The 11,371-nt window shown below is 30.3% G+C and overlaps 1 protein-coding gene across 1 annotated transcript in view; it reads left to right on the forward strand.

Annotated features, from left to right (window-relative positions):
• The window catches only part of LOC108693192 (nuclear factor 1 X-type), an 82,878-nt gene that overhangs the window by 51,326 nt on the left and 20,181 nt on the right, over positions 1-11,371 (forward strand). Inside the window, exon 7 of the mRNA XM_018202004.1 lies at positions 6,906-6,959. Within this exon, the coding sequence (XP_018057493.1) occupies positions 6,906-6,959 (54 nt within the window). The remainder of the gene's footprint in view (positions 1-6,905; positions 6,960-11,371) is intronic.

Here is an 11,371-nt window from a genome sequence, read left to right on the forward strand (position 1 = left end):
AAAACTGAGTGTTAATTAATAGATAACTGTTCATTGTGTGAGATACGTATGAATTATGAATAGTGGAGCAGTTGTGAGCAGTAAGATTTAGATAGAGTCCCGAGGGGAGTCATCTTTTCAGTAATCGAGATTAAAGTTAATCTTAATTTGTGCAGAGTTGCCAGGTGTGGCGCATTTCCGCCAATATAGTCAAACGCTTGCACTTGAGAGAAAAGTGGCGCCTTCGACGGCAGCCAACTCTTTTTTTGATTGTTCTAAAAGAGGGCCAAGAAGGACTTAGGACATAAAAATGTATAAATTCACCACTGGTCGTGAGGAAGCTTTTTGAGCATTGGAAAAATGTAAGATTTTAAGTTCGAAATCTTGTGTTCGTTCCGTCGCTTTAAATTGTAATTGGTGACAGTATATTAAATAGATTTACCATTTAATGATAAAAACTTGTTAACAATTATTACAAAACACATTGTCCACTTCTGTTAAATTTTATTATCAATAGGCCATAACTCTGGCAAATACGCTGCGCTAGTATTTACGCAGCAGAAGTCAGAAAAAATAGAAAGAGTGGGGGTAATTTTCTCGCAACTCTGTTATATGCCTTTACGTTATTAGTATTGTGTTATGATTTCAACTTCTTACTGTTAATGAAATATTATGTAATAAATTAATGAAATTATTGTAAGTTGAATCGATATTTGTCACTGTAATAAGTAACGCCATCATAAATTACAATCTACATAAAATGATTGTTATAGGGCGTGCAAAAGACTTGTTATTTCGTGGTATATACGTGTAGTGGAATAATAAAGCATGTTGTGTAATAAAATACAATGCTTTGCTTTCATATTTTTTGTTTAATTTGTTGTCTTGTATATCCCACCTGTTTGGGATATAGTATATGGCATTTTTAGCGAGCGGGATTTATGCCCAAAGCAAAGTGCGCAGATTGAATTCAGTGCACTAAATGCAATAAACGCATTATATGAAATATGTATCTCATGTCATAACACTTGTAATATATGTAAGAAAATTGTAATTATTATTTATTACTTCATATTGGGTATGGGAAAAAGTTCGTGGCGATTTTTTAGTAAAATTAAAGTGTTTTTCTTAGAGTATTGAAATCAATTTATTTAAACCAAATATGCTCTATTATTTTCTATAATATTTTGTCATTTTTGGGGCAGAGCCATAATTCCATCGCGATAGAACTTCTGTGGTTTCTGATCAAAAAACTGCTTCAAGTGATTTTCACAGGCTTCTTTTGAAGCTAGCTTTACATCATTAAGAGAGTTCTACAGAGATCTAAACAAATGATAGTCTGAAGATGCTATGTCAGGATTATACGGTGGATGCATTAAAATTTCCCAGCCAAGCTCTCACAATTTTTGCAGAATCATCAAAGATGTGTGTGGTCGAGCGTTGTCGTGATGGAAGACGACATCTCTCCTATTGATTAATTCTGGCCGCTTCCTCTCAATTGCTTGTTGTAATCTCTGCAGTTGTTCACAGTAGAGTTCGGAATTAATTGTTGGATTAGATAACAGCTCATAGTGAACGATTCCCTTCCAGTCCCACCACACACACACACACACACACAACATCACTTTCTTCCTCGTCAATCCAGGTTTTGCGATTGCTTGCGCCTTCTCTCCTTTCTTTATCCACGATCTTTTTCTAGTTAGATTAGGTGATCCATTTTTCATCACTAGTTATCACCAGTATTCTCTTCAGAAATGACTCAATTTCATTCCATTTCAGTAGCGTATCACAAATGTTAATTCGGTCCATCATGTTCCTAACACTCAACTCGTGAGGACCCCAAACATCGAGCTTCTTTTTGTATCCAGCTTTGTGTAAATGATTTAAAACTGTTTTGTAGTCGATGCTTAGTTCCCTGGCAATCTCCACAGTGCTCACATGCTTATCATGCTCGACTTTTATCCATGATTTCATCAGACTTTTCAGTGATTGGTCGGTTCAGTGATCGACCGGAGCGAGGTTCATCTTTCATATCGAAATTTCCAGCACGAAAGCGAGTGAACCATTTCCGTGCTAATTTTGATAGAGTATCTTCACCGTAAATAATCCAAATTTTTTCACAAGCCTGTGCAGCATTCTTGCCTTTATCGTAGTGAACTGCAAAATGTAGCGAATTTTTTCCTTATTTATTTCCATTTTCAAAATAAAATAACTTTTGATCCATTTCACCGATTTCAATCTTTTTCGTTAAAATATCACTTTTTAAACGCACGTCTAGTGTTGCCGATGCGATTAGTAGTTGCCGACTGCTGAGCATTTAATGCCATCTAGCGGGAAAAACGCCACAAACTTTTTCCTATACCCAATATTTACCATTCTTATTCCTTAATAAAACTTTATAAACACATTTTATAAGTTATTGTGTCATTATACGTCTTATTTATATGTATTATTTGTAAATTTTTCATAAGTCGTACATATTCCTCCCCTTCCTAGTAACCATATGTCCCATCCTTATGGGATATACGGCAAAAATGCATGGATTTCAAAAAGTTTATTTTTTAATATGAAAAATAAATATTTCAGATTTCTAATATTTTTTTCATAGTAGTAGACAGTACAAAGTTTTACTGATATAGTTCGTTTACTATAAACATAGTAAATAATACTTAATAAATTAAGTTTTTGATATGCCGCAACTATTCTAATTGATAAAATTTTTATGCTGTTTAGCTGATCATATCCTCACTCAATTAGTTGTTATTATTATTAGTTTAGTTCTGTTTCAACATTTTTGTAAAATTACCTGTGATAAATAAGAGATCGGTTACTGTTATGTACATGTACGGCTATTTGGTGAATTTGCAGAGGTAGAGTAACTTACTATTGAGAAGGAGGGGGGGATGAAAAAATTTCTTTTCCAAGTATTTAATTTTCTAATTCCCCCTCTAAACAAATAAATTTCTCACTCTAAGCGCAGCTCTGAGCTCGGAACAGATTAGTGCTGCAAACTAAAGCACAGCGTGTGTCCCTCTTTACTTTTTTTTTCTAAGTAACGACGCGGCGAGCGAGTGAAGTAGCGAAAGTGAGTGAGCGAGATAAGAGTGGAGAAGCTAGAAAAAATATTGGCGTTCGGATTTATCTGCAGTACTGTTGCCGACGGCAGTCCCAGCATTGCGAACGAGATTCAAAGTAGACACAATGTTCTGTTCCTTTTAACTGAACTCCTTGCACGGTTTATCTTTTCTCTTTTTCTTTCCAACGTGGAGAGAGAAGAACTCAAGAATTTTAACTAAAAAGGACAAACCTGAAGTTTCACAGAATATTGCAGATAATGTCGAATTTCTATTCCACTTAAATCTCAGGTCTATTTAAGTCAATTCAGGAGTCTCCACAACTTCACACCCATTTCGTCGCCCATGATTATGTAATAATAAATTGCCATACAAGTAAACAATAACAACAACAATTTGAGATAATTTATGAGAAAATTGGTATTCTTTGATTTCAACCGAAATTTTGAAATATCTCGCGAACTGTTCGTAAAGCGGTAGGAGTCGACGCAGATGATGCAACATCGGATCCTATACTCAGATTTAGGTATGCTTATACACATTCGTGTCCGCCGAAGATGTATTTTTCTAATGTTAAATAAATCTAATTTCAAATATTTCGTTTATGTTTAAACAAATAGGAAAGAAATTTAAAATCTGTGTGACCTAAAATCAAGATTTTCTTGAAAAATACGTAGAAGTATAATTTACTGCTTTACAAGAATTATTTTTCGATGCCCTCACGCATACACACACACACACACAATACAATGCATATGTATATGTATGTATATATACAGTAATTGATGATATCGTAACTCCGGTCACATTTATTGAAAACTTAATTTATCAAGTATCGTGTATTATGTATTTAAGGTAAATATATTACACCAATAAAAATATTATATTTTCTGGTAAAAAATTAGAAATATTAGGTGTGGGAAAAAGTTCGTGGCGTTTTTCCCGTTAGGTGGCATTAAAAAAACGCCATGAAGTTTTTCCCAATACAAAATTTACCTAATACAAAATATTTAGTTTTTATGTAAATTAAATATTAAAAGAGGAACTTTTTAAAATCCTTTTTTACCGTGACTTATAGAATATAAGATTTATAAATAAAGGTTAGAAATCAAATGCAAAATGATGCACTAGCTTATAAAATATGTGTGTACAAAGTTTTATTAAGAAATTAAGGATGATGAATATATAATATATAGGAAGTAAGGACTGTCCAAGAAAAAACCTTCCCACAAAAACTCATATATCCTCCGAACCACTTTAAAAAAAAAACAATTTTTTAATTTTTTAATTTTTTAATTTTAAATAGGCTTTGCAATGAATGTAAGAAACGATTGAAACAGTTAGTTTCGTAATCGCTTTGTTGCAAAATGGCAAGTGAAGTAGAAACACGCAAATCCATAATCAAAATTTTTCAAGAACACCCGGAGTGGAGTTTCATCAAAATCGCGTGGGAGGCGGGAGTTTGCAGGAAAACGGTGTCAATAGTCGTTAGGCATTTCAAGGAAGACTTGACTATCAATCATAAAGAAGGATCTGGAAGGAAAAAGAATTTTCAAGATCCAAAAACAGCGAAGAAAGAGGGCATCCGAGGAAGTGACCGAGACCACCATAAAAAGTATGATGGAGGGGGTTCCAGAAAAAATTAAAAATTTTTGTCAAAAATAGTTTTTAAGAATTTTTTAAAATATAGTTTTAATTGTAATTAAAAGACGTTTCTAAAATGGGTTTGTTTTGAAAGTGGAAGATATGTGAGTTTTTGTGTGGGAAGGTTTTTTCTTGGACAGTCCTTAATAGATAATATTTCTAATCTTGCATATATTATAGAGTTATGAGGAGATATGATGTGTTTTATGTAATTCATTGAATTTAATGTACTTAATCCATATATGTATATTTTATGCGTTTTGATATAAAACCTATCCGCAAAAATTTCCATATGTTTCAAACAGAAAATGCAACATCAAGCTGAATGAAAAATGAAGTTAAACACATACATTTATGTGTATCACCAAATCATTAAATAATCATCAAACAATCTCACCAAATCTTTTGCACTCTCTATAATAATAATTTCACGTGAGTTATAATGAGTTATAATACATGGTTGCGCTATTTATTACATTGACAAATCGATTCAACTGACATAATAGTGTTACTAATATTACAGTAAAAAATTGAAGTCACGATACTAATATAACATAAAAGCATAAAATAGATTATATAATAGATATATAATAGATAGGTTGCTTGCAAATTATCTCCATTCCTTTTATTCTTTCTAATTTCTGTGGCGTAAATCCTCACGCGGCGTAAATATCGGAGTTACCTTATTGTAAGAATTCTTTTCCAATTTATTAGAGATCGCAAATATTAAAAAAAATATTAAAGCATAATATTTTTTTGATCATTTAATTTGAAATTTATGTGATAATTAATAAACGATAAGTAAATGTATTAGTAAAAGTGGAAAGTATTAACGTGTTCTCATTCTACAGCTGAAAAATGAATATTGAAAACGGACAATTTATTAAAAAATATTTATATATATACTCGTGTATACTCGTTATTGTACTTCGCGGTACTACGAGTGCAAGAAACGGATAAAAATGGGCTAAAAACAGTTCATATAAGATGCAAAAGCGATGAAAAATTTCTATAAAGATTCTTTTTAGTTTTCATCAAGCCAAATATTTTGTCAGTTAGTATTGTACAATATCCGTATATGAGTCAGTACTCACGTATATTTCCTTAAAATATGTTATTTCATATATACGTTTTTCTTGTCTTATGTGTCTGCGTATGTCCGCGAAGCGGACAGTGTATCGAATGAACATGTAGAGAAAATGCACACGCAAGCGCGTGATCATGCTTGCTGCTGTATGTTCATTCTATAAATAAATAGGTAACAGACATCTTTAGCGAGTACTCACACGCTTATACATTGATTTTTCTTTCATGCCACTAAAAATATTGGAATATTTTTGCATTTGTAAAGATTTTTGTCGTGTATTAATTGATTTTCGAATATTGAAGTGACACTTTCATTGTTTCAAAAAAAACATTTTTGAAGTAGATATAAAATAAGAAACATTTTTGAAGTAGATATAAAAATTTCAAGTAAAAGTCGGATTTTATAAATATAAATAGATTTCTATTTATCTAAGAAATAAAAGTAATCAACGATTTATGATTTTCAACAGTTTTTAATCTAGAAACTTCAAGAACTAAGAAACTTCATTACATCGCGATAAACTTTAACAATATTTGTCTTGTATTATTCTATTTATTAATAAAAACCATATATATATTTCAACAAATGTTGATATATTAGATTTCACCATCTTTGAAATATTATATAAATATATGACTTTTTTTAATGATATATTTGTGTCATGCACACACGCACGCATATGTATTGAGAAAGAGTGCAAAAATACCTCCGAATATACTCAATATAATAGATCTTTTTTTTCACTTTTTAGTCTTTTCTTTTATTTTTGTTTATCCTTTGAAGCATGTAGGATAAAGAGCTTCTTTCTATCAGCCCAGTTCTTCTCAATTCTCGAGAAATCGCTGTAATTTCAGATCGTGCAGTATTTTGGTTATACGTTGCGTAACAACAAAATTTGCATAAAATGTCGAGCAATAGTGAAAACGTTGAATATATGTTGTCAAAAGAAGTTTTATATAATTACAATATTTTGATGTTATAAGGTTATCGAGTTTAATAACAAAATACTCAAATTATAAAAAAATAAAATAAAAAGGAATGAAATATGTTATTTATCTATCATTGATGAATTACCTTTTCGTTAAATGAGAGTATTTATATCGGTTATTTTTTTGTTGTAGAAGTACTGAATGGCATCTGCAATGCTAGTAAGGAGGAGGACAGACGTCGTAAAGGTATCGACATAATTTTGTAATTCACATTTGTGTAATTATATCTATTTTGCTTGTCTCAAGAGACTAGCATGCACATTATGCGTTTTCAGTTAATCGTTTCCTATTGGGATGCATCAAACAATAAAATTACCAGATATCGAATATTAAGAATATTAAGAATGTGACACCGGTATCCGATATTTGATCGGATGTCTGGCAGAATTTTCGGTCGATACTTGATATTTTTTGGATACTCTACGAAAAAGAAACTGCTAGTGTATAGTAGTAATTACTGAAATTCGATAATGTTACTATACTGACAGTACTGATAGTGTCACTGCAGAGTATCGATCATGTAACTTTTTCCCTAGAGCGAAAACGTGAAAATTTTTTGTATTTATGTATATATGAGTTTCCAGGTTAATCTGCCAAATTTAAAATGAATTCAGGATCTCAAAACAAAAATTTTCCTCTGGACGTATGCTCGCAAATGTTTCATTCAAGAGATTACTTCCGCAGTTATAGTATATAGATAACTGTAGGAATGAATAATTGAATAACTGAAATATCTCTTATTTTTGTTTTGAAGTTCGAAGATCATTGACAGGCTTTTGTTCGCAAAGCTATTAATTCGTTGAATGCTTTTGTTGAATAAACTTATAATCATGCCTCGTATTCTAATAGTGAATATGTCGATATGATATATTTATATAGATAGTTTTGTGACGGAAATGCTAATACTGTTCGCCGTGAATATGCCGCGCAATTTTCGAACAGATTGCGACAAATCAGTATTCTCTTTAAGGGTTGACAGGAGTAACAAGTCAACTTATTTACACCTCATTTGTGGTGCAGTTACATATCTGCATTCTATCAGACTCTACTATATATTGTAGAAGAAATATTTTGCCATAAAACTCGTTTTGGTTTATATTTTACGAAGTTACGAAGTTTATTAAAGAACCAAATTTTGCAATTTAATTCTTAAAAATATTTTAATAAATAAAATGGTATGTTCTTTATTTACGGTGCAGATATCTGATCTTTATGCTGATATTTTATTTCCAAGAAGTAATATTACGTCATAAAATCTTTTTGGTTTTTTTTTTGAAGCTACGAAGGCACGTACAAAGCCGAATTGCAAATTGATTAAAAAAAATTTTTTTAGTAATAAAATTATGTACATCTTAACTGCACTGTAGTACACATGGGGTCAGAATAAATTTTTATTTCGCTTTAAAAAAAAAATCGCTTTGTGCGAGCCTTCAGGAGTTTTTTCTGATTAAAAATATCGCAATTAAAACGCGATTTATCCAATATTTTAGCCATAATTTAGCGTAAAGAAATTCATCTTTAATTAGAGGTTTCCATAGTCTCTCTCCTGTCAACTCTTAACATTTCAACGATTGAAGAAAACTAGGTCATTTAATATTCCCCGGGATTTCCCGAGCTGAAATTTTTGCACCATTGCAAAATGAAAGAAGAACAATCATCATATTACAATATTTCGATCAAAATCCATCAACGAATATCCAAAGATCTGGTTCTGCATTAGGAATTTCACCCACAATTATATGGAAGACACTTAACTGATGGACATCATCTACCATCTTCAACGTATCCAGCATTTATTAGCTGATGTGCCACTTAAGAGAGCATTTTGCGATTGGTTTTTAAACCAAAAAGATAATGACCACAATTTTCACAAAACATTTTGTGGCCAGATGAGGCCATATTTGCCAGATATTCTCAATCAAAGAAATAGTCATGTTTGGTTACATGAGCAATTCATGAACAACATTTCCAACACGATTTTCAATGTAATATATGATTAGGAATAATGAGTAATATTTCAATTGGATCCCATTTTCAGCTCGTTTGAATGCGCATGGATTTCTCGAATTTTTAAATAATGAACTTTATGATATTTTGAAAAACATTCCTTTAAATATGAGAATGAATTCCTGGTTTCAATTGGATGGCTGTCCTGTTCACCATGCCAGAGGTTCTCGACAGAGACTTAATATTCATTTTTCCGGAAGATGAATCGGTCTTGCTGGATCTGTGGCTTGACTTTTGCGTTCACTGTGTTTAATACTATTTTATATAATGTACTTTTAAACAAAAAGTGTATGTAATGTTTGTTAATAATCTTCAATCATTAAAATGAAGAATTGTGCAAGCGTGCAAAGAAATTACAGACGCACCATGTCAGTCAGCCTCGGTCAACTCGTTCTCTCATTCATCATTGATGTAATAATATGCTTGTCTCGGAGCTGGAGGTCATTATTTCGAACAAAACATTTTATAATAAAATTTTGATTATAATAAAGCGATAAAGAGCATAGAGATTTTATTTCGACATTATTTCGAAATTATTTATTCCTACAGTTCTGCATAATTTTAGAAGTAAAAATATCTCTTGATAAGCATACGTTCAGAGGAAAATTTTTGTTTGTTTTAAAATCCTGAATTCATATTTTAAGTTTGGCGATTTAATTCGGGAACACTATACATAAAAATTTTTCACATTTTCATTCTAGAGAAAAAGTTACATGATCGAATGATACCCTGAATCATTACAGTGGCCTCTTGGTCTACTAGTAGTGTTCAACTTGGTCTACTAATAATGATATTATTAATATTTAGCTCTACTGCAGTATTTTTATTATATTATTAACTATATTATTAATATTATATTAAAATTATATTATTAATGTAAAAAAATTATTGTAGTAAAAAATATATATCATTAGAGCATTTAGTTATTATTTCCACGTGCAGGGACAATATTTTACAGTATTATTAAAAAAAGCGTATTTACAGTATTACATATAAAAAAATCTTATTATCATAGATATTTTAAATATAGAATTTCATACTTATGTGCACACAAAAATACAAATTCATTCCCTTACTATAATAAGAAAAATATCCAAGCTTTTTCCGATCATAATGATCGGATTATTTTTTCAAAAAGTAACAAACGGTTATTTCCGATTATTTTGATCAGAAAAATCCGATCACATTTAATCGAATAAATTCAATGGATGGATGTCTGATGAAAAATATCCGTTCGTTACTTTTTGAACGGACTATTTGATACATTATGATCAAGTATCTGCACGCATATATTTTTGATTGAATAACGTTAACTAATCGATTTATACACAGTTGAATAAACAAGCATTGATTATTTAACATATAAATTTTTGTATAAGAAAAAGATTTACTTATATAAGAATGTGGATTACTTTCCTCGACTTTTATAGTTTTAAGTACTGTTTTATATCTTGAAAAATTTTGTTATCGCACTTCTTCGTTATCGATGCTTCAATGATATTGCAATATAGCCAAGAATAATAATGCGTAATAAAAATCAAATAGATATTCGCGATAGAGATACATGCTCACTTGACTTCAACATGAAAATAATAGCTGTGTTCAGCAGAGAAAACTAATTAGCGCTTAATGTTTCTTTAATACGATTGATTTCTACACTTAGATTTAGTGAAAAACTAAAGATAAGAATTAATATACATATAATATACATATAATATACATATAAGAAGATATTAATATATATATATACATATATATAAAGAAGAATCACTAAGCTAACTGATTAATTTTCTCTGCTGAACGCAGTCAATGTCATCAGCCAAGAGAGCCTATAGAAACAGTCGTCGATCACGTGACCAACTATTCTGTGGCCAGCTTTCCAATTGATCAGACATCAAATTTGATCAGATAAAATACTTTCTTTTTATCTGTTCAAGTCTAATACCCAAATTGAAGGTTTATCCGATGAAATTTTAATGGATAGGCATATGATGGTTCATATTCCGTTCACATGTAATCGGAAATTACATTTCATCGAATAAAAGTGTCACTTCATCGAATAACTTGAATTCAATCGAAATTGATCGGAGAAAGCACTAGATTATTTCCGATCAAAAATAGTAGACATTTTTTCTCAGTGCTGGTAGAAAAATTTTGTTGAAATTTTGTTGAAATTGATATTTCAATGAAAATACTGAAAATTTGTTGAAATTTCGTTGAATGTGAATTATTTAATAAGAATATTGAAAAATCATCAAAATTTAATTGAAATTTCTTTGTAAGTTCGTGGAAATTTTTATGAAAATGATTTTTTAATAAAAAATCTTGAAAAAATTGTTGAATTTTAACCAAAAGTATGTGGAAAATTTTGTTGAAGGTTTATTGAAATTTTCCTGAACATTATTTAAATTTCTCTAAAAGTGATTTTTTTCAACAAAAATATTTAAAAAATTGCTGGAATTAAACTGAAATTTCTTTACAAATTTCTGAAAATTTTTCCAAAAATTTAATATTTCTTTAAAAATGTATTAAATATTCTTTAAAATTCTTTTAAAAGCAAATTACAAAATTATTATATATATATATACAAT

The sequence above is a fragment of the Atta colombica genome, unplaced genomic scaffold (genome assembly GCF_001594045.1).
Source record: "Atta colombica isolate Treedump-2 unplaced genomic scaffold, Acol1.0 scaffold89, whole genome shotgun sequence".
Lineage (NCBI taxonomy): Eukaryota > Metazoa > Arthropoda > Insecta > Hymenoptera > Formicidae > Atta > Atta colombica.